The sequence below is a fragment of the Mobula birostris genome, chromosome 11 (genome assembly GCF_030028105.1).
Source record: "Mobula birostris isolate sMobBir1 chromosome 11, sMobBir1.hap1, whole genome shotgun sequence".
Taxonomy (NCBI): Eukaryota; Metazoa; Chordata; class Chondrichthyes; order Myliobatiformes; family Myliobatidae; genus Mobula; species Mobula birostris.
Window position 1 is genome coordinate 5,144,963 of NC_092380.1, and position 24,150 is coordinate 5,169,112.

Sequence of the window (24,150 nt, forward strand, 5' to 3'; positions counted from 1 at the left end):
GAATTACAAACTTTCTCTCTGCTCCACGTTGACAAATCCAGTACTGTGCAAAAGTCTTAATCAGCCTAGTTATATATTTATGCCTAAGACTTTTGCTCAGTACTGTAGATGATTAGCTAAAATCTTATTGAATGAAGGAGCAGGTGTAAGGACCCAAATCCCCTTCTCTTGCTTCTAATCCTGTTGCCATATAGCAGCCTCAGGGGTGTCGTTTCTGAGTACAGGTGTCCCCCGCTTTTCGAACGTTCGCTTTACGAAACCTCACTGTTATGAAAGACCTACATTAGTACCCTGTTTTCACTTTCAGAAGCTGTTTTTACTGTTACGAAAAAAAGCAGTGCACGATAAAAAATTCAGCGTGCGAAAAAAATCAGCGCGCGATAAAAGGCAGCGCGCGCCCTGAGCAGCCGCTCTCCCTCGGATTCGGAACTGCATCCTCACCAGCATTGCTTAAACATGTGTCTGTGAGCAGCCGTTTGCAAGATGAGTTCTATGGTCTCGTAAGGGTGTTACACTTAGCGTAAAACTGACATAATTAAGCGTTTCGATCGTGGTGAACGAAGTAAGGACTAAGTGAATTTGGCTTGTGGAAGCTGACGAAGATGATGTTGAAGAGGTTTTGGCATCCCATGACCAAGAACTGATAGATGAAGAGCTGATGCAATTGGAAGAGGAAAGGATAACAATCGAAACCGAATGCAGTAGCGAAAGTGAAGCAACTATGTGATATTTTCGCTGCAATGATAAAGTACAACTTTAACTTTGAAAGGATACGTAGGTTTAGGGGATATTTGCAAGATGGTTTGAGTCCTTACAAAGAACTGTATGATAGAATAATGCATGAGGCTCAGCAGTTAAGCAAGCCTTCCACATCAGCCACAGCAGACGACGAACCTCGATCTTCAACATTGAGGCGGGCAGTCATCGGAGAAGATAAGCTGCCTGCCCTAATGGAAACAGACGATGAGATGACACCCCAGTGTCCCACCACCCCAACACCCAGGCTGCGGACAGATACTGTATCGATTCGCGGAGAATGCAGCAGTGGCCGGGAGGCACACAGCACATCTTTAAGAAAAAAGCCGGAATAAACATGCTAATTAATTAGGTGCCGCCCGATACGTAATTGTCGGCCCAGAGCATAGATGATGCAGTCGGAAATCGGCACTGATCTGGGCCGACAATTACGTGTCGGGCTGCACCTAATTAATTAGCATGTTTATTCCGGCTTTTTTCTTAAAGATGTGCTGTGTGTCTCCCGGCTACCGCTGGACCCCTGCGTGTCTCGTGGCAATGTATCGGTCGGCGGCCTGGAGGGTGGGGGCCACTGCACCAGCCAACCTGCGACGACTCAGTCTAACACACCATCATCAGTGTGCTCTACGCTGTCTTCCCAATTCCAGTAAGTGATACTACACTGTACATACATTATTTCTACTTTATATCGGCTGTGTATTTTTACGTGTTATTTAGTATGATTTGGCAGCTTCATAGCTTAAAGGTTACTGGAAAGCGCTTGTGCTGTGTCTTTGCCAACAGCACTTGCGTGAGATTTTCTGCCGACGGCGCTTGCGTGAGATTTTCGCTACAGAGAACAGTGCAGTAATGATTGTGGAAAAGTATTTCTACTTTATATAGGCTGTGTATTTATCATATCATTCCTGCTTTTACTATATGTTACTGTTATTTTAGGTTTTATGTGTTATTTGGCATAATTTGGTAGGTTATTTTTGGGTCTGCGAACGCTCACAAAATTTTCCCATATAAATAAATGGTAATTGCTTCTTCCCTTTATGACATTTCGGCTTACGAACCGTTTCATAGGAATGCTCTACCTTCGGATGGCAGGGGAAGCTGTATTCTCTTGCTTTAACAACCTTCCCATTGATCTGATGCTTTCAACGTGGTAAAACTGTACAAAGTAATATGCCTCATCACACCACTACACCTTGAGGCCCACGACTGGGTCAGGGTTGACCATGGATGTTGTGTCCTAGCTGTCTACGTGCAGGCTAGTACGAAAGCCAGGGCAGTACAATATGGGGAGCAAGCTGCTTCCTGTGCAGCAGGCTCCCCCTCTTCACGTCGATGAATTCAAAGGAACGACAGAGACTGATACAGTTTGGCACCACCAGCGTCACAGGAGCTGCCAGTCAGCGTTGAACTCAACGTAGGACGGCCTCAGGGATTTCAGCTCTGGATTTTTCCCTCGGGGGTTTACTCTTGAAGCCTTCCCCAGGAGTGGGTATAGCCACAATGCAGCGGAGGTTTGAGATCAGAGATTTCCTCCTCCTAGAAGAGCTGCCAGCCATGGCTGAAGAGCCACCATCTATCTGGAGCAGTTGGCTTTAAATTGCCAGTAACCTGCTTTTGCCCCTTCTCCTGCCAGAAGTAATGGTTCAGCGGGGCTTAGTAGCTAAGCCGCACGTGAAAGCCAGGAACTAGACTTACTTACTCAGATTAAACCTACATTACTCCCACTTAGATCAGATTCATGCATCAAAGGGAGGATATAAATATGGCACAAATTCAAGGATAGGAATCCAGGTAACACCCAGGAGGAGACTGCATCAGTTCAGCAGATTGAACCATAAAATACAATAGAAATGACTTGTTATGATTTACCCTGAGCCATAGCAGCTTCTCTCCTCCCCTGGAGTTTGTCAGCAGGGCTGAACCCAATGTTTGGGCGACAATTCAGACACCAGGCCATATTGAAAAGGCCTGAGGTGAGGGACTGGCCTTTACAGCTCGCTGCTCTGCACTGCACTGAACTAAAGGTCTGGGGACGTACTCTCTCTGTGAACTTCAGTACAGAGCACTATTTGCTTGCGTTTATTGTTCGCATGATTTGTGTTTTTTTCCCCCATACATTGGGTGTTTGACGGTCTTTTTTAATGGGTTCTTTTGGGTTTCTTTGTTTCGGGGCTGCCTGTTGAAGACGAATCTCAAGGTTACATAATGTATACACACTTTGATAATAAATATACTTTGAACTTTGAAGATGAGGAGGAATTTCTTCAGCCAGGGGGTGGTGGATCTGTGGAATTCATTGTCACAGATAGCTGTAGATAGCTGTCGAGGACAGGTCACTGGGTATATTTAAATTGGAGGTCGATAGATTCTTGATTCGTAAGGGCATCAAAGGTTATGGAGACAAGACAGGAGAATAGGGTTGACAGGGATTATAAATCAGCCGTAGTAGAATGATGGGCTGAATTGATGGGCCGAATGGACTAATTGTGTTTCTGTGTCATATGGTCTTTGAACAGCCTTAAAGCCATCAACAACAGAGAGGGGAATGCATAGGAGTCTAAACGGGAAATGCAAATCATGGGGAGGGGCACTGGGGGCGTAGAAGAATGACATGCTTGGGGCATTGTGGAGGGGAGAATTAAGTTCATGGTAGTGAGTGGTGTCGAAGAGGGAGCTGTTTGGCAGAATGGGGCATAAGGGTATTTGAGTGAGAGGGATAGTCCACGGAGTAGGGAGTGGGGCTTTGAGGAGCAGTGCTGGGGAAGGAGGCTGGAGTTGAGAGGGGCATTGATTGGGAAGCCTTTGAAGAGAGTGTGAACTTTAATGGGATGGGGAAGGTATCAAAGAGGCTACTGTGCAGGCAGAGGAATAGGACATCAAACTGACCGGCTCTGAGATTACCTCAGCTGCACAGGACAGGTAGCTGGACAGGATGTGGAGACTGATCCTCAGATTTCTTGCGCAAGGTGTGCGCACGCGTATGCACACACGCTCACTAACATGCACCAATACCTTGTCTCAATTACTCACTTTTACATGGCAGCGAATGGAGGCATATTGACCATGTGCAGATTAAATTAGCAGCATCGATGGCACAGATTTTGTGGGCCAAAGGGCCTGTTACTGTGCTGTATGTTCTTTGAACTCCTTCTCCCCCCCCCCCCCCCCCCCCACAAACAGGACCACAGCCTTATCGCGGTTTGGAGGCTTTCGTGCCTCATTGGCCTGGAGAACTATGTTGGCTGGAGTCAGAGCTTTAATGCTTTGGCTCTTGGTAGGGTCACCTATGACAAACAGGTCAAAGGGCAGAGGCCAGACCAAGAGTTGTCCGCCGGTCCTCCAGGTTCGGGGGTTCAGCTCAGGACTAACAACCCTGACTGGTCCAAATAAAAAACTGTTAAGGAAACAGCAATGAGTATTCCTTCCACGTCTGAATCTCCACCCAGGACTTGCATGACTGATAGTAGTGAAAACCGAGCTACTGACATGATGAAGGAAGCCCTGAACACCATCAGAGATGGAGGACTTTCATTGTTGCCCTGAACACTGTGGCATAACGGGCTATGGAGATGTTCTTCGTACACACACCCTCTCGAAGAGGCTCCCAACTCTTGTATTTTTTTCACCCAAATTCTCTCATCAACAGCAAGAGCTTGATATACAACAAATAAATTTAATCTTTATTGCTTTGAATAATTATAAATCTGAATAGAATTCGGATCAAGGTCCATCAACCTGAAAGTTAATCCCTGTTTCTCTCCCAGTTCCAGCGTTTTCTGTGACCTCCAGCCTTTGCAAGAAGTGGCTCTTGTACAAGAGGTGATCCGAGACAGAACAAGATGGAGTGCATGTCTGGGCCACACGCAGCGAGTCAGTGGCCACAGCAGTGTGAAACCACAGATCTTAGTCCTAAATGCAGACTCCCTTAGTAAATTAGAAACAGTGCTTTAATCAGTATCATACAAAAATTATATAACCACTACATTTAAATGCTAATTGATTATTGGCACTTGTTGGTTTGAGTGAGAATGGTCAGTATAGATGTGACCAAGAACTTTCGATAGGACAATGTATTCCATGGAAAATGAATTGTTTTATGTACAATTATTGAATGGAGTATTAAAGGTTATCCAAATAAGAGGTGACCCCTGAGGTATATAATATTCGGAAGAGGTTGACAGGGTACGCGCTGAGATATTCTGTCTTCATGGGATGGGGCAGTTTAGAACCGGTGCAGCGTTTCAGAATATGGGGCTGATTATTGGAGATAGGGATGAGGAAGGAATTCGTCTCTCAGCGAGTTGTGCGTTGTGAAATTCTGTACTCTCGAGAGTTTTGGAGGCTAAGTGTATATTCAAGGTTGGGACGGACTTGGAGGGTCAAAGATAACAGAGAGCAGGTAAGAAAGTAGAGTGAGACCAAGGTCAGATTGGTTCTAATGGTATTGAATGACAGCGCAAGCCTTTTCTTGCTCCTGTTACATTCTTATTGGAAATAGTTAGTCAAAAGAAGTCATAGTATTAAGCCCCACAAAGCCCCACAGTTGACTGCAGTGTGAACAATATTACTGCGTTACATGTGTGCATACTCACACACTCTCCTGTGAGTGACTTTCCCACTTGCCACACCAGAAATATGAGACCTCGTGTGCTGATAAATAGCAGAACCCTGGGCATGGATTTAGAATCCAGGGCAACGAGGGGCTAGGGTATTTTAGACCAGTTATTGCGAACACACATATCGTATTGACAGAGTGGGAGTAGAGAGGAGTCTAGGACCAGGGGACACTGCCTCAGGATAGAGGGTGTCCTTTTAGAACTGAGATGAGGAGGAATTTCTTTAACCAGAGAGTGGTGAATCTGCGGAATTTTTGGCACAGGCAGCTGTAGAGGCCAAGTCTTTAAAAGATTAAAGAGGTTAATAGATTCTTGAAACAGGGAGAAGGCAGGAGATTGGGGCTGAGAGGGAAAATGAATCAGCCATGATGAAATGGCAGAGGAAAGTCAATGGGCAACAAGGCTGAATTCTGCTCCTATATCTTATGGTCTTTTGGTCTTATTGCTAGGCTGTTTAATTATCTGCCACTCTTTTTCTCATTCATGATGGGCTGTGTGTATAACTCATGATGCACAGCTCTCCCACCATCACTAAATTCTAGTGATAGTACTTATTCCAGTTTTGATTTGAAGGGTATTGCTTCCTTTTGGAGGATCCCTCTGTGTGTCATAGCCCCCATTACTTGACTTCAGAACGCCATCAGCCTTTCTTCAGTGCATTGTAGTATCAAGCAATTAAATAGTCCTGCTGCACTCTCTTCTGTCCGGCCAACCACAGTGCCCAGCTGTGGCCTTGCTGTGTCCAGCCTCATTTAAGGTGGGGGCAGTAGTCTGTGGGCAAGTGTGTGCCTGATGTCCCTGTCGTAAGCTGCAGATTATCTGGACATTCCCTCACCTGGAAATCAGGAGGCTGTTCCTCAGAGGGAAATAATTCTCGGCCACTCCTGGAGAAACTTTGCACAAACCTGGAGTCTATAGGATCTAAGGACAAGCAGGTAGCGAGAGGAAGCAAGGTGCTTCTCAAAAGCGTGCCTGGAGACAGCAGCAAAGACTCAGACAGAAAGTAGGTCAGAGATGGAGTCACAGACAGCGGGTCAGAAATGGAGACAATGGACTGGAGGTGAGCTGCAGACAATTGCTCAGCCAATGTTGCAGACCATGAAACAGAGTCTGAGACAGTGCGGGGCGGGGGGGGGGGGGGTGGAGGTAAACGGTTTGATGCTGAGATACTGTACATCCTAGAACGCGCTGGGACACATCTTCAGTGATGTAACCTGGGGTCATCGGGTCTTTCAACATCAGACGCTCTCGCCCAGGCGACCCAGTCAGGGCTGATTAGTCCCCGGCCTGTGTTTTTTTTTCTCCCTGTGGACCCAGAAGAACACAGAAATGGTGGTAGAGATGGGTGGGAACTATCAGTACGACGGACGGGGGATCAATGTGAATATTGAGTGACGATTGGAGGAAGCAAGACAGATGTAGAGATGTTGGTGAAAATAGTGTGAGAGAGACAGAAACAGTGTAATATATAGAGAGAATGGAGCAGTTTGATATATGCAAGGAAACATGCAAACACTACGACGGACATGGATGCACTGGAGCCGACAGCAGACCAAAGATAGATGGTGAGCTGGACTCTGTGCAGTTAAAGTGCACCAGTGACTATAAAAGGTCAGAAAGGAGACAGTACTCTGCTGACATCAGTCCAGTCTTCATATGATCAGGGATGGTAGAATATTGAAAAAGGCACAGCCACACCCACGGTCACAGACAGAGTGCACCCTGTATCTACAGCAACAAAACTGCAGGCAATAGTGCTGTAGCTCTGACTAATGGTTGTGATTATACGCAGCTTTGATGGCACTGGCGTTCTCGTAGATGAGGTCTGTTTGATTCTCATAGATGGGTTCACTGATGTCTTTCTGTTGTATCGAGTCCAGAATGCACTGGTGCAGGAAGATATACTGAGACTGAAAAAACAAAAAAACGGAAGATGAGACACAAGTGTTACTCACGATGAGATGATACAGACATTAATATTGAAAGTAAAGCATACAGTTATTAATCAGAGAAGATGAAGGGAGAACAGTTATTACCCCTCAACCATCAGAGTCTTGAACCAGTGGGGATAACTTCACTCAACTTCACTCATCCCATCACTGAACTATTCCTACAACCTCTGGACTCACTTTCAGGGACCCTTCATCTCATGTTCTCTCTACTTAGAAACCATAGAAAAATGACAGTGCAGAAACAGGCCTTTTGGCCCTTCTTGGCTGTGCCGAACCATTTTCTGCCTAGTCCCACTGACCTGCACACGGACCATATCCCTCCATACACCTCCCATCCATGTATCTGTCCAATTTATTCTTAAATGTTAAAAAAGAACGCGTATTTACCACCTCGTCTGGCAGCTCATTCCACACTCCCACCACCCTCTGTGTGAAGAAGCCCCCACTATTGTTCCCTTTAAGCTTTTCCCCCCTCACCCTTAACCCATATCCTCTGTTTTTTTTCTCCCCTTGCCTCAGTGGAAAAACCCTGCTTGCATTCACTCTATCTATACCCATCATAATTTTATATACCTCTATCAAATCTCCCCTCTTTCTTCTATGTTCCAGGGAATAAAGTCCTAACCTAGTCAACCTTTCTCTGTAACTGAGTTTCTCAAGTCCCAGCAACATCCTTGTAAACCTTCTCTGCACTCTTTCAACCTTATTAATATTCTTCCTGTAATTTGGTGACCAAAACTGAACACAATACTCCAGATTATTCCTCAGCAATGCCTTATACCTCATCAAAACATTCCAGCTCTTATACTCAATACTTTGATTAATAAAGGCCAACGTACCAAAAGCTCTCTTTACGACCCTATCTACCTGTGACGCCACTTTTAGAGAATTTTGTATCTGTATTCCCAGATCCCTCTGTTCTACTGTATTTCTCAGTGCCCTACCATTAACCCTGTATGTTCTACCTTGGTTTGTCCTTCCAAAGTGCAATAAGGGAGGGTCCCACTTCCTCCCTTACCACCAGTCAGGGCCCTAGACAGTCCTTCCAGGTGAGGCGACACGTCATCTGTGAGTCGGCTGGGGTGATATACTGCGTCCGGTGCTCCCGATGTGACCTTCCATATATTGGCGAGACCCGACGCAGACTGGGAGATCGTTTTGCTGAACACCTGCGCTCTGTCCGCCAGAGAAAGCGGGATCTCCCGGTGGCCACACATTTTAATTCCACATCCCATTCCCATTCTGATATGTCTATCCACGGCCTCCTCTACTGTAAAGATGAAGCCACACTCAGGTTGGAGGAACAACACCTTATATTCCGTCTGGGTAGCCTCCAACCTGATGGCATGAATATTGACTTCTCTAAATTCCTCTAATGCCCCACCTCCCCCTCATACCCCATCTGTTATTTATTTATATACACACATTCTTTCTCTCTCTCTCCTTTTTCTCCCTCTGTCCCTCTGACTATACCCATTGCCCATCCTCTGGGTTTTCTCCCCTCCCCCCTTTTGCTTCTCCCTGGGCCTCCTGTCCCATGATCCCCTCATCACTTTTGCCAATCACATGTCCAGCTCTTGGCTCCATCCCTCCCCTCCTGTCTTCTCCTATCATTTTGGATCTCCCCCTCCCCCTCCCCCTCCCACTTTCAAATCTCTTACTAGCTCTTCCTTCAGTTGGTCCTGATGAAGGGTCTCGACCCGAAACGTCGACTGTACCTCTTCCGAGAGATGCTGCCTGGCCTGCTGCATTCACCAGCAACTTTGATGTGTGTTGCTTGAATTTCCAGCATCTGCAGATTTCCTCGTGTTTCCAATCTTGGTATCATCAGCAAATTTGCTGATCCAATTTACCACATTATCATCCAGATCATTGATATAGATGACAAATAACAATAGACCCAGCACTGATCCCTGTGGCACACCACTAGTCACAGGCCTCCACTCTGAGAAGCAATCCTCTACTACCACTCTTTGGCTTCTTCCATTGAGCCAATGTCTAATCCAATTTACCACCTCTCCATGTATACCTAGTGACTGAATTTTCCTAACTAACCTCCCATGCGGGACCTTGTCAAAGGCCTTACTGAAGTCCATGTAGACAACATCCACTGTCTTCCCTTCATCCACTTTCCTGGTAACCTCCTTGAAAAACTCCAATAGATTGGTCAAACACGACCTACCACGCACAAAGCCATGTTGACTCCCCTTAATAAGTCCCTGTCTATCCAAATGCTTGTAGATTCTGTCTCTTAGTAGTCCCTCCAATAACTTATGCACTACCGACCTCAAATTTACCAGACTATAATTTCCTGGATTACTTTTCGATCCTTTTTTAAACAATGGAACAACATGAGCCATTCTCCAATCCTCCGGCACGTCACCCGTAGATACTGACATTTTAAATATATCTGCCAGGGCCCCTGCAATTTCAACACTAGTCTCCTTCAAGGTCCGAAGGAATACCCTGTCAGGTCCTGGGGATTTATCCACTTTAATTTTCCTCAAGATAGCAAGCACCTCTTCCTTTTCAATCCGTACAGTTTCCATGATCTCACTACTTGTTTCCCTTAATTCCATAGACTTCATGCCAGTTTCCTTAGTAAATACAAACGCAAAGAACCCATTTAAGATCTCCCCCATTTCTTTTGGTTCCGCACATAGCCGACCACTCTGATCTTCAAGAGGATCAATTTTATCCCTTACAATCCTTTTACTCTTAATATACCTGTAAAAGCTCTTTGGATTATCCTTCACTTTGACTGCCAAGGCAACCTCATGTCTTCTTTCAGCCCTCCTGATTTCCTTCTTAAGTATTTTCTTGCACTTTTTATACTCCTCAAGCACCTTATTTACTCCCTGTTTCCTATGCATCTCATACAACTCTCTCCTTCTTCATCAGAATTGCAATATCCCTTGAGAACCAAGGTTCCTTACTCCTATTCACTTTGCCTTTAATCCTGACAGGAACATACAAGCTCTGCACTCTCAAAATTTCTCCTTTGAAGGCTTCCCACTTACCGATCACATCCTTGCCAGAGAACAACCTGTCCCAATCCACACTTTTTAGATCCTTTCTCATTTCTTCAAATTTGGCCTTCTTCCAGTTTAGAACCTCAACCCTAGGACAAGATCTATCTTTATCCATGATCAAGTTGAAACTAATGGTGTTATGATCACTGGAACCGAAGTGTTCCCCAACACACACTTCCGTCACTTGTCCTAACTCGTTTCCTAATAGGAGAACTAATATTGCATCCTCTCTAGTTGGTACCTCTATATATTGATTTAGAAAACTTTCCTGAACACATTTTACAAACTCTAACCCATCTAGACCCCTAACAGTATGGGAGTCCCAGTCAATATGTGGAAAATTAAAATCCCCTACCACCACAACTTTATGTTTCCTGCAGTTGCCTGCTATCTCTCTGCAGATTTGCTCCTCCAATTCTCGCTGACTATTGGGTGGTCTATAATACAACCCCACTAATGTGGCCATACCTTTCCTGTTTCTCAACTCCACCCATAAGGACTCAATAGACAAGCCCTCTAATCTGTCCTGCCTGAGCACTGGTGTAACATTTTCCCTGACAAGCAATGCTACCCCCCCCCCCCCCCACCTTTCATTCCTCTGCCTCTATCACATCTGAAACATCAGAACCCTGGAATATTAAGCTGCCAGTCCTGCCTCTCCTGTAGCCAAGTTTCACTAATTGCTATAACGTCATAATTCCACGTGTCAATCCATGCCCTCAACTCGCCTGCCTTTCCCGCAATACTCCTAGCATTGAAATATGTACACCTCAGAAGATTTTTACCACCACTCACAACCTTTCTATTTGGGGCTTTGCTTGAACTTTTAAGATCATTTATTTTCACCCTAGCCCCACTGTCAGCTCTGGCACTCTGGTTCCCATCCCCCTGCAAATCTAGTTTAAAGCCTCCCCAATAGCACTAACAAACCTCCCTGAAAGGATATTGGTCCCCTTGTAGTTCAAGTGTAACCTGTCTCTCTTGTACAGGTCCCACCTGCCCCAGAAAAGGTCCCAATGATCCTGAAATCTGAAACCCTGCCCCCCTACACCAGTTCCTCAGCACTTGTTCATCCTCCAGAGCATCCTATTCTTACCCTCACTGGCACGTGGCACTTATTGATCAGTTATTTATTATTAACTTTTTTCCTTTTTGTGTTTGCACAGTTTGTTGCTTTTTGCACACTGGCTGTTTGTCCATCCTGTTGGGTGCGGACTTTCATTGATTCTATTGAGTTTCTTCTATGTTTTGTGAATGCCCGCCAAGAAAACATATCTCAGGGTTGTGTATGGTGATATATACATACTTCAATAATACATTTACTTTAATCTTTGCTGACGATGGGCCTCTGCCATCCAACATTTGCCTGCAGGGATTGCACATGCTCAGTCCTCAACAAAAAAATTGCAACCTTCCCATAATTGCCGAGGCTTTGGTGTTGGCTGAAGGGTCGACAGCCTCTGTGCTCTAGACAGGGAAGGCTTTTCCTGTGACCCGTTCTACATCAGCTGTATAAAGGAGTTGGCCTTGATAGGAAATGACATGAAGCAGATTGATCTTCTCGAGACTCAACAGGACAGTGTGGTCTCTGACCTCAGCCCTCGAACTGATGCTAGCATCGAAAAGTGAGACAGCAGGTATTGTCCCTGTTATGATCACTGTCTTCTTGAGGGCAATTATGAATGAGCAGTGAATATTGAGTCTTACCAATAATGCCCACATCCCAAAACACATTTTAAAAATACAGTGAAGTTCCCTCCACACTGTCCCATCGAATGCTCCCTCTGGTTTGAGAGTTGGAAGGTGACCCGATTTCAGTGGATCGATAGCAAGAATCCGATTTCAATTGCATGTGGCTGATCGATTGCTCAGTGATTGGGCTTGCCCACCTCCCCCCCCCCCCACTCTTTCATGCGTGCTTTCAAGTGTACATGTTTTTATTGTCTCAGGGGTCTCGGCTCGTTGTTCCCACATTGTAAGTTACCCAGCATGTTACCGACATGACTCAGTGCGCCACAGTAGCGTAGCGGTTTGTGCAATGCTTTACAGTGCAAGTGACCCGGATTCAATTCCTGCCGCTGCCTCTAACGAGTCCGTATGTTCTCCCCATGACCGCATGGGTTTCCTTCGGGTGCTCCGGTTTCCTCCCATGGTCCAACAACATACCAGCTGGTAGGTGAATTTGTCATCTTAAACTGTCCTGTGATTAAGCTAAGGTTAAATCGGCAGTTGCTGGGTAGCATGGCTCAAAGGGCCAGAATAGTTTATTCTACTTTGTATCGCAATAGATAATAAATAATTAAATGCATCTAATCGTACTACTCCATTGTCAGTCTTGCTCTGCACCTATGTAACAGTCAGGAATATGTCAATGGAGAGAAATTCACTCAAATTGATCATGATTAATGGCAAAGAATAAAAATGTAGAAATTCCTCACCTCGGTCTGCACCATGCACGTCCGATTCATCCTCATTTTACGGACAATTCCATAAACATCAACCAATGACTCCTTCTCCACACGTTGCATTAGGTAGTCAAGGCCAATGAAAGTGCCAGTCCGCCCGACACCTGCACTAAAATTAAACAGGAACATTAAACACATTTCCTCCAAGAGGAATCCCTTGTCATAAGCTTTGGAGGCTTGTGTATCTCAATAATCCAGAGAACTTTGATTTAGCTCTTGGTAGGGTCACCCATGCCAAATTGGTCAAGGAGTACAGGTCAAACCAAGAGTGGTCCACTGGTCCTCCAGGTTTGAGGGTTCAGCTGAGGGCTAACAACCCTGACTGGTCTAACAAAATTATTACAGAAACAGCTGAGTGTAATGCTATTCCTGAGTTTCCATCTGGGACTTACATGACTGACAGCAGTGAAAACTGAGAGGAAGTTACTGACATGATGAAGGAAGCCTTGAGCACCTCCAGAGATGGAGGACCTTCACTCTTAATGGGCAGTAAGTAATTAAGCACAGTTGATATATTGATCTTCTTATCTTAGTTTTGATAGCCTTGATGGAGTGGATGTAGGGAGGATGTTTCCTATAGTGGGAGAGTCTAAGATAGAGGACACAGCCTCAGAATAGAGTGGTGTCCTTTTAGAGCGGAGATGAGGAATTTCTTTAGCCGGAGTGTGGTGAATCTGTGGAATTCATTGCCATAGGTAGCTGTGGAGGCCAAGTCATTGAGTATATTTAAGGCAGAGGTTGATAGATTCTTGATTGGTCAGGGCATGAAAGGTTACGGGAGAAGGCAGGAGATTGGGGCTGAGAGGGAAAATGGATCAGCCATGATGAAATGGTGGAGAAGATTCGATGGGCCAAATGGCCTAATTCTGCTCATATATCTTATGGCAATATCATCAGTCATAAAAAATTCTGATTAAATCAGGTGTTCCTTACGAATTTTTTATTCACCCTAATAATAATCCATTTCCCTCAGTTACTCAGTAACCTCTCTCCCCCAGCACTTTGCCTGACTAGCTGTATCTCTCCTGATGTTAATCATGGTAGTGTACCAGTTAGCATAATGCACTTTAACACCATTGACCTGAACTCACTTTCCGCCGCTGTCTGTAAGGAGTTTGTACATTCTCCCCGTGACCTCCAGGTGCTCTAGTTTCCTCCCACATTCCAAAGACTTACGGGTTATTAGGTTAATTGGCCGCATGGGTGGAATTAGGTGTGGGTCGGTGGGACCTGAAGGGCCTGTTACTGTATCCTTAAAGTCAAAAAACTCCAGCCGCCTCACTGATGTTCAGTAACCCTATCCTTCAGTGCTGTGTTACTGACACAATGCCCATTAAATCAAGTTTCCTCAGCACCTGGTAATGGTTACACTCAGTGGCCACTTCATTAGGTTACCTGTACCTATTATTAATTAAACCTCTTGTTTAATTTCTTGTTTTAGTTCCAAATTTCTGAATCAGCTTCTTCCTCTCCTTGTTTTTCTTCTAACTTGACATCAGACATTTGTGCTTCAGGAGCAGTCTGTTGAGAATTTGAGTCTGTGCTACTGACTGATGCTCATTAGTGATTTGCTCGTTAATGCAAATATCTCATCAGCCAATCATGTGGCAGCAACTCAAGGCATAAAAGCATGCAGACATGGTCAAGAGCTCCAGTTGTTTTTCAGACCGAAACATCAGAATGGGGAAGGAATGTGATCTAAGTGACTTTGACTGTGGAATGATTGTTGGTGCCAGATGGGGTGGTTTGAGTATCTCAGAAACTGCTGACCACCTGGTATTTTCACACACAACAGCCTCTAGATTTCACAGAGAATGGTGCGAGAAACAAAAGAAAACATCAAATGAGCGGCAGTTCTGAGGTGAAAACACCTTGTTAATCTGAGAAGTCAGACTGGTTCAACTTGACAGGAAGGTGACAGTAACTCAAATAACCACATGTTACAACAGTGGTGTGCAGAAAAGCATCTCTGAACGTACGACATGTCGAGCCTTGAAGTGAATGGGCTACAGCAGCAGAAGCCCACACCAGGTTCCACTCCTGTACCTAATAAAGTGGCCACTGAGTGTATATCTCAACCAGTGTTATTCCAGATATCAGAGCGCCTTGTTATTGCTTGGAAATTTAATTGGACAATGTCCATAAGGATGAGAAATTAACGATCTAATCCCCAGAGAACACATAAATGAAGAATTCACAAGACAGGGACTGGATGAAAAGGAATTCTAGCTTATAAAAAAGCAGTAGTGAAAGGCTTGGATTGCTTTTAAGATATAACCTCAACTTGTGTACAAAAATGAACAAGCCAGAACCTTTGAGCATCTTACCTACAATGTACAACAGGAAGTCCTCCCTGATTCTTGATCATGTGATCCCGGACAAACTTTTGGAACTGCAGCAGTTTGTCTGTGGTGTTAGGAACGCCGTGATCTGGCCACGAGGTGAAATGCATCTGGGTGACTGTACGGGGCTGTGAGCATCCGGCCTGTTTGAAGAAGGCAAAGTGTTAGTCCCAATCTGTTTCTCCTTCCAGACCTCCCGAGCAAGCAGGTGCACAGATAATCATCACCCTCTGTTACCTCAAGTACCTATATTGCACCTGTACAATCATCTGTTCCTTTACTTGTCCAATTACCTTACAGGTAGTGCACTAGGAGTATATGAACTGATCTGCTGGTTCCTTCAGCCTGTTTTGATGATCAAAAAATCTGATTTCAATTCTTAACTCTTTACTACTGTTCAAATTTTCATCCCCTTATCATTCAGAATCTCAGAATCAGGTTTATCATCATGACCTACACTTAATGCCCATTTCATTAGGCACCTCCTCTATCCAATGAAGTAGCCACTGAGTGTACGTTCATGGCCTTCTGCTTCTGTAGCCCATCTCAATGTATTGTGCATTCAGAGATGCTCTTCTGCACACCACTGTTATAACATGTGGTTATTTGAGTTACTGTCACCACCCTGTTAGCTTGAACCAGTTCGGCCATTCTTCTCTGAGCTCACTCCTTAACAATCCATTTTCGCCCACAGTATTGATGTTCCCTGGATGTTGTTTTTTTTTGTTTTTTGCACAATTCTCTGTAAACTCCAGAGACTGTTGTGCTTGAAATCCCAGGAGATCAGCAGCTTCTGAGATACCCAAACCACCCCATCTGGCACCAACAATTTTTCCAAAGTCACATAGATCTCATTTCTTCCCCATTGTGATGTTTGGTCCAAACAATAACTGAACCTCTTGACCATGTATGCATGCTTTTATGCATTGAGTTGCTGCCACGTGATTGGCTGATTAGATATTTGCACTAACAAGCAGGTGTACAGGTGTACCTAATAAAATGTATGTCTTGAAATTTGTCATTTTCAGGCAGTGATACAGTGCAAGACGTAAAAACCTTTTCTGAGCACGAATGTGTCCAAAAATCTTTTAAATGTAATTGTACGTGCCTCTACCATTTTCTCTGGCCACCTGTCCAATATGTTGTGAAGTTTGTTGTTTTGACGAAGCTGTACCCTCTAAGCCTTTCATATCTACTAACCTAGCCAAAAGTCTTTTTAAGCATTGTAATCATACCCGTCTCTACCACTTCCTCTGGCAGCTTGTTCCATATAACCACACTGAGCATGCCTGAAGAGCGCTAGAGATATTTTTATGAAATTAAATTTGTAGTTGAGGCTTATATTGCTGTAGCATTTTTCACAAGCTCCTTCTCACCTTCCTATCGCCTCTCCCTGGTGCCCCTCCTCTTTCTTCCATGGTCCACACTCCTCTCCTATCAGACTCCTTCTTCTCCACCCCTTTGCTTTTTCCACCCAACACCCCCCAGCTTCTTATTTCACCTCCCCCCCCCAACCTACCTGGCTTCACAAATCACTTTCTCGCTTGTCGCCCTCCCCCTCCCACAGTAATATTCTGCCATCTTCCCCCTTCCTCTCCAGTCCTGAAGAAGGGTCTTGGCCTGAAACGCTGACTGTTTATTCATTTCTATGGATGCTGCCTGACCTGCTGTGTTCCTCTAGCGTTTTGTGTCTATTGCAATGGATTTCCAGCATCTGCAGAATCTCGTGTGTTAAAGGTATGTACAAGCTGTAGTTGCGGTATATCAGATGGATAAATATATATTTTTGAAATAAAAAGCAATTGATACAGCAAAGAGAAAGGGGGAGCCAGCTTTGGAATATTGCGACATTCACAGAGGGTTGCCGGTTATATAGACAGGAAGGACCAGTGTTTTAAATAGGGTGTGTAGGGGTTCTGGGAAACAACACGGATAAGCAGACTGAAAGGCTGATGGTGCATGTAATGAGCACTGTAAATTATGGGGGATGTGGACAGTGAAAGCTTTGGAACAACTGTGCCTGAAGCATGGATGGTGGATGGTGTGGGGTAGGTGGGTTAGATATAGAATATGCTGAAAAATAAGTATCTACAGAGACCATATTTCAGTGAATGAGGAGTTGGATGAACAGGGTTCCTGAGAAAATAATAAACATAAATCCTTACAAGTCATAGTTTAGTAACAGGGTCTTGAGTATTTTGAGACAAGTGTAAAGGATTTGCAATTATCTTAACTCATATCTCTACATTAGGGCATTGTCTTGTAGTTCCATCTAAGCTATGTTTGATTCAGTGATAAGACCGTAAGATATAGGAGTAGAATTAGGCCATTTGGCCCATCGAGTCTGCTCTGCCATTTCATCATGGCTATCCATTTTCCCTCCCAGCTCTGATCTCCTGCCTTCTCCCCGTATCCCTTCATGCCCTGACTAATCAAGAATGTATCAGCCTCTGCCTTAAATATATCTAATGACTTGGCCTCCACAGCCTCTTATGCCAATGAATTCCACAGATTCATCACTCTCTGGCCAAAGAAATTCCTCCTCAACTCCATTCTAAAAGAACACCTCTCTAATTCTGAGACGCCGAATGTTTGTTCATTTTTATGGATGCTGGTCCTCCGTCCTTAGACTCCCCCACCATAGGAAACATCCTGTCCACGTCCACTCTATCAAGAACCTTCAACATTTGATAGGTTTCAATTAGGTCACCCCACTTTCTTCTGAATTCCAGTGAGCAGGGGCCCAGAGCCATCAAATGCTCCTCATATGACAGGCCTTTCAATCCCAGAATCATTTTTGTGAATCTCCTTTGAACTCTCTTAATGTCAACACATCCTTTCTTAGATACGAGACCCAAAACTGCTCACAATACTCCCAAGTGAAGCCTCACCAGTGCTTTATAAAGGCTCAAAATTGCATCCTTGTTTTTATATTCCAGTCCCCTCGAAATGAATGCATTTGCCTTCCTCACCACTGGCTCAACCTGCAAATTAACCTTTCGGGATTTGTGCACAAGGACTCCCAAGTCCCTTTGCACCTCAGATTTTTGAATTTTCTCTCCATTTAGAAAATAGTCAACCCTTTTATTTCTTATACCAAAGTGCATGATCATATACTTCCGAACATTGTATTCCACCTGCCATTTCTTTGCCCATGCTCTTAATCTGTCTAAATGCTTTTTAAAGACTTCTGAAGGATAAAAGACGTATGGTTGTGATCAATCATTGATCAGCTAGCTCTCCCTTTTGATCAATCATTGATCAGCTAGCTGTTCCTTTTTGATCAGATATTGATCAGCTATCCCTTTTGCAGACATCCCACCCTGCAAAAACTCATTTCGGGGAAGTAGCACCATCAGTTTGCGGGAGATTCCCGGAACTTCCAGGAGAGGTGGGATGTCTGCAATAGAGTAGCTCCTGAGCAGCTAGCCAGCTAGTTTAAATAACGTTAGCTATGCTAATGAACGAATGACACCTGTTAAACTCACCTCAACATGTCTTTTACAGTCTTAACTCACCACGGGCAATGGAAAAGTCACTGTTGCAAACAGTGCAGCGAGCAACACTGTCATCATTTTTGACCCCTGTTAGGCAGGGGTACACTTTGGTGTAGTCTGGGGTGACGTACGTTTCATATTTTCTTTTTTTGGAACACTCTTGCTCTCTCTCGCGCGCGCGCTCTCTCACTTGTGGTCGTTCTTGCTCGCGCTCGCTCTCTCGCGCTTGCTTTCTCGCTCTTGCTCTCGCTCTCGCGCTCTCTCTCGTGGTCGCTCACTCGCGCTTGCTCTCTCGCGCTTGCTTTCTCGCTCTTGCTCTCGCTCTCGCGCTCTCTCGTGGTCGCTCTCACTCGCGCTTGCTTTCTTGCTCTCGCTCACTCACTTGCACTCGCTGTCTCGCGTTTGCCTTCTTGCTCTTGCGCTCGCTCTCTCGCTCTTTCTCGCACGTTCTCTCACGCTCGCTCTCAAAAAAATCAATTTCCAGGACATTGTATATAATTTGCGGGCATCAGGGAGCCACTATTAATATGCGGGAGACTCCTGGAACTTCCGGGAGAGGTGGGATGTCTGCTTTTGATCAGTCAGTGATCAGCTAGCTCTCCCTTTTGATCAATCATTGATCAGCTAGCTCTTCCTTTTTGATCTGTCATTGTTCAGCTATCCCTTTTGATCAGTCAGTGATCAGCTAGCTCTCCCTTTTGATCAATCATTGATCAGCTAGCTCTCCCTTTTTGATCTGTCATTGTTCAGCTATCCCTTTTGATCAGTCAGTGATCAGCGAGCTCTCCCTTTTGATCAATCATTGATCAGCTAGCTCTCCCTTTTAATCAATCATTGATCAGCTAGCTCTTCCTCTTGATCAGTCATTGATCAGCTATCCCTTTTGATCAGTCAGCGATCAGCTAGTTCTCTCTTTGTCCCTTTACAAGTGACACTCCACCTTCTCGACGTGGAGATTCCTGATTGTCCATTCAGGCAAAATCTCTTCTGAAATGATTTTCACTGCAATATCCCCGTAAACAGATGTTCTGTTGTCCATTGGCCAATACTGTTCACATTTAACCTGGAAACAATTAAAACAAGTTTAAGGCAGGATTCACACAAGGTAAGTGAAAGCAAGTTGAGCAGCTGGTCAGGGTTCTGCCAGGGAAAGAAGTTGGCTATGCAATCCTCTGCACAATGAGTATTAGTACCAACTGCGATTCTAGCATACAAGCTCGAAAATTCCAAGATCAATTTTCACACAGTAAGCCTTATGGTTGGTCCAGCTCCAAACACTGGTTTACGCCTAAAAGGACAGTCACTGTCTGGTCACTTTGGCGAGATCTCACCATACAGGGATAACAGCTCTTTTGCCTATGGCTTTTGATTGGTGGCAAGACAGCCACAGCCTTAACTTTATAATCTTTCAAGTAGTCTCTCAGCTTGTTCTTTTTTCCCAGTCCTGATGAGGGGTCTTGGCCCGAAACGTCGACTGTTTACTCTTCTCCATAGATTCCTCCAGCATTTTGTGTGTGTTGCTCTGGATTTCCAGCATCTGCAGATTTTCTTGTCTCTCAAATTTTTAATGTGTACACTACCACAATTATACAGTTTTCCAAATTTTGACTGAACTGCGATAGTGTAGCAGTTAGCAGGGTGCTCCTACAGTTCAGCGTTCAGTTCCAATGTCATCAGTAAGGAGTTGAAATGTCCTCCCCCTGAAGTGTGGGGGTTTTCTCCATGTGCTGCTGTTTCCTCCCAAAGACGTATCAGTTGGTAGGTTAAATTGTCATTGGGTTAAATTGAGGGCTTGCTGGGTGGTGCTCGAAGGGCCGGCAGGGCCTGTTGAGTGCTGTATCTCACTAAAATAAATGAATACCTAAGACATGAAGAAGGCCTAATCATCACAAGATGTTCATGTTGGCTGAAAACATTATTCTTCCCAGCTTACAGGGCTTGAAAAACCAAAACTAACCTGGAGAGATCACTCTTTAAATATTTAATTTCTCTGCAGCCAGTGAACAGTTGAGGGTAGAACTCTGACTTCTGTCCTGGCATCCTCATAGACTGAGAGGTTTAGTTTGGGATCTGCTACTGACATTCCAAAGTCGTACGGTTAGGGTTCGTGAGTTGTGGGCACGCTATGTTGGAGCTGGAAGTGTGGCAACACTTGCAGGCTGCCCCCGGCACAAACCTCAGTGATTTCATTTGGCTCCAACAGTGAATTTCACTGTACAGTATGTTTCGATGTACACATGACAAATAAAACTAATCTCTAGTCGTTAAGGATTAGGGACTCACCCGATTTAGCTCAATACAGTTGGTCAGCATCACAATGACAGTTGAATTCTGCTCCCAAATCATTCGCCAGAAGTCCGCCACTGTATGAGGCAGGGGTCCCTGGGCAGCGATGAACGCCTTTTCGAGATTGTAACCCTATGAGAAAACAGAAGGAAAGGCCTGAAGAAAAGCCAACAGGAGTAAGAGAAAACTGATGGGTGGAATACCCTCCTGGATGGACTATGTGAGGCTACATGCTTTGAATGGGAGAGGAAAGAGTAGGGGTGGGGGTGCAAAAGATGACGTTTAGTAAGGCAACTCAGCTAACACCCAAAACAGTCATTTACCCCATGGGACACCAAGCGAAGATGATATACTCCTTGGGGTGAAGGCTAACTTTAAGGGTCAAATGTTAATCTGGTGTGGCCTCAATGTGTTCTTCTACCAGGCACTGCTACTTACAGCTGCGAGCTCTATTTGTTGCTTGATCTTCGGCCATGTGCTTGCACCTACATGAAAAAACTCATGGACACAACACCTCTCTGGCACCGTTCAGTATGTGTGTTCAACGTCTGAGAGTCCAGACAATGTTCAAAGTTCAAAAGTTCAAAGCATATTCATGATTAAAGTACATATAAATTATACAACCTTGAGATTCATCTCCTTACAGGCAGCCACAGAACAAGAAATCCAAAATAACCCATTTAAAAAAGACCAGCAAACACTCAATGCACAGAGAGAGAAACACACACACATCGAGCAAAGAATAAAAGCAAGCTACAGCATTCGGAATGAAGGTAAGTCCATAGTCAGAAAGGCCAGAGCAGGCCACAACTTCAGCCTCAGTTCACCACACAGCAGAGCGAAATGTCGCAGAGCTCACAGACACGAAGCCCGGAGCAGGCCCACAGCCTTGGCCTCAGTGCCGCGGAGAGAGGAGCGAATGTCGTGGATGTGTCAGAGATTGTACACTCATCATCATCATCACCATCATGTGTCATGCGTATGACATCAGCAGACAAATCTCAAGGTTCTATAATTTATACATGCTTTGATAATAAATGTACTTTGAATCTTGATGATTTTTTCCATGATATTTCAGACTTGGAATGTGTTGCTGGGAAGACTAGCACTAGTAACCCATCTTTGGCTACCTGGAATGGTCGTACAGCATTCAGACCCAATAATAAAGAAGAAAAGGCAGATATACTCTGACACCAGGGTGCTGGCTGGTTGAAATGGGAACCTAGCATGAGTGGTGCTTCCATGTTGCCCTTGGCGGCAGAGGTCACAGAGTTAGAAATATATCACAGGATTCCTCAAAATCGCTCCAGTAAGTTTTCACACAGTGTTCAAATATTTTCCACCTCACTACCTTGTTCAGTATTACCTCGTACATTGGCAAGGTTACTGATTTTTAATGAGCTATAGTTGTCTTCGACCTCTGTGTATCTTTGCCTTTGTAACCATGCATCTGGTGCCTTCTCCTAACATTATCGAGGCACAGTTTATATACAAGTGCTCTATAAATGTTTGCAACTTATTTTTTTATGCTTTTGATAGGTTGTATTTCAGAGTTTCAAAGGTTCATTTATTTTCAAAGTATGCAACTCTGAAATTCATCTTCTCCAGATAGTCATGAAACCAAGAAAGAAAAGAATGGCAAGACAATCATCAATCCCCAAATCCCCCTCACCCCGACACAAAAAATAAACAAAAATGGAACAGGAACATCAAATTCCAAATCCCCCTCTCTTGTACAACATAAAAATGAACAAAAACGGAAATCGATTTGCTGGATAGGGTAACAAAAATGGCTATAAAGCAATAGATCCTTGTAATTATTGTGAGGAAAAAGTCCAAGCAACCCGAGGAACATATTACTATACTGGACAATTTAATTAATTTAATTGAACTAAGGATTCATTTCAGTGAAGAATTCTGACTGGAGTTTGCATGGTCTCCCTGTTAATGCATGGGTTTCCACCGGTGTGCTCCAGTTTCTTCCCATATCCCAAAATTAGGAAAAGGGAAGAGTTAAATGGGAAAAGGTGAAATACTCAGCAGGTCAGGCTGCATCGGTGGGAAGGGAAACAGAGTTAATGTTTCAAGGGAAGAACCTTCGTTAGAAATGGACTTGCTGATTAATTGCTGTAAATGTCATCTAGCCTGTAGAGGAGTCGTAGAATCTAGAAGGAGTTGCTGATGAGAATGTCCATTCAGAAATTGGATGGCAGAGGGGAAGAAGCTGTTCCTGGATCTTTGAATGTGTGTCTTCAGGCTCCTGTACCTCCATCCTGATGGTAACAATGAGAAGAGGGCATGTCCTGGGTGACGGGGGTTCTTGATGATTGGTGCCGCCATTTTGAGGCTTCGCTCCTTGATGATGTCCTGGATGCTACAGTAACTAGTGCTCGTGATGGAGATGGCAGAGTTCACATCTTTCTGCAGCTTATTTCTATCCCCCCCCCCCCCCTGCCAATACCAGATAAGTGATACAGCCAGTTACAATACTCTCCATGGTACATCTGTAGAAATTTGCAAGTGTCTTTGGAGACATACCAAATCTTCTCAAATTCTGAGTGCAATGTAGCCACTGCCTTCTTTGTAACTCCGTCAATATATTGGGCCCAGGATAGATCCTCAAAGATGTTGCCACCCAGGAAGTTAAAATGGCTCACTCTTTCCACTTCTGATCCCTCTATGAGGACTGGTCTGTGTTCACTTGTCTAACCCTTTCTGAAGTCCATAATCAGTTCTTTGGTCTTACTGATGCTGAGTGCAAGGTTGTTGCTGCGACACCACTCAACAAGCTGATGTATCTCGCTCCTGTATGCCTTCTCATGACGATGTGAAATTCTGCCAGCAATAGTTCTGTCCTGGCAGATTTATAGATAGCATTTGAGCTGTGCCTGGCCACACAGTCATGGATGTGGAGCAAGAAGAACAGTGGGCTAGGCACGCATCCTTGAAGTGTGCCAGGTTTGATAGTCAGCGAGGTGGAGATGTTATTTCCGACCTGCACGGACTGTGGTCTTCTGGTGAGGAAGTTAAGGATCCAGTTGTAGAGGGAGGTACAGAGGCCCAGGTTTTGGACATAGGTCATGAAGCTTGTTGTTTTATGGCAGCAGTACAGTGCAAGGCATAAAAATTGTAGTAACTTAACAACAAAGCATGAATAGCAAGGTAGTGTTCATGTGTCATGGACTAGTCAAAAACCTGGCAGAG

The 24,150-nt window shown here is 44.6% G+C and overlaps 1 protein-coding gene across 2 annotated transcripts in view; it reads right to left on the minus strand.

Moving 5' to 3' along the window:
- Window positions 1-4,415: 4,415 nt before the first annotated feature.
- LOC140204762 (receptor-type tyrosine-protein phosphatase H-like) overlaps window positions 4,416-24,150 on the minus strand; it is a 113,423-nt gene continuing 93,688 nt past the window's right edge. For both annotated transcript variants that reach the window (XM_072271525.1, XM_072271524.1), the window contains 5 exons: window positions 20,944-21,078; window positions 19,601-19,723; window positions 15,149-15,306; window positions 12,795-12,930; window positions 4,416-7,282 (listed from right to left, as the gene is read on the minus strand). In XM_072271525.1, coding sequence (XP_072127626.1) covers window positions 7,142-7,282; window positions 12,795-12,930; window positions 15,149-15,306; window positions 19,601-19,723; window positions 20,944-21,078 — 693 coding nt within the window. In that variant the 3' untranslated portion in view covers window positions 4,416-7,141. The remainder of the gene's footprint in view (window positions 7,283-12,794; window positions 12,931-15,148; window positions 15,307-19,600; window positions 19,724-20,943; window positions 21,079-24,150) is intronic.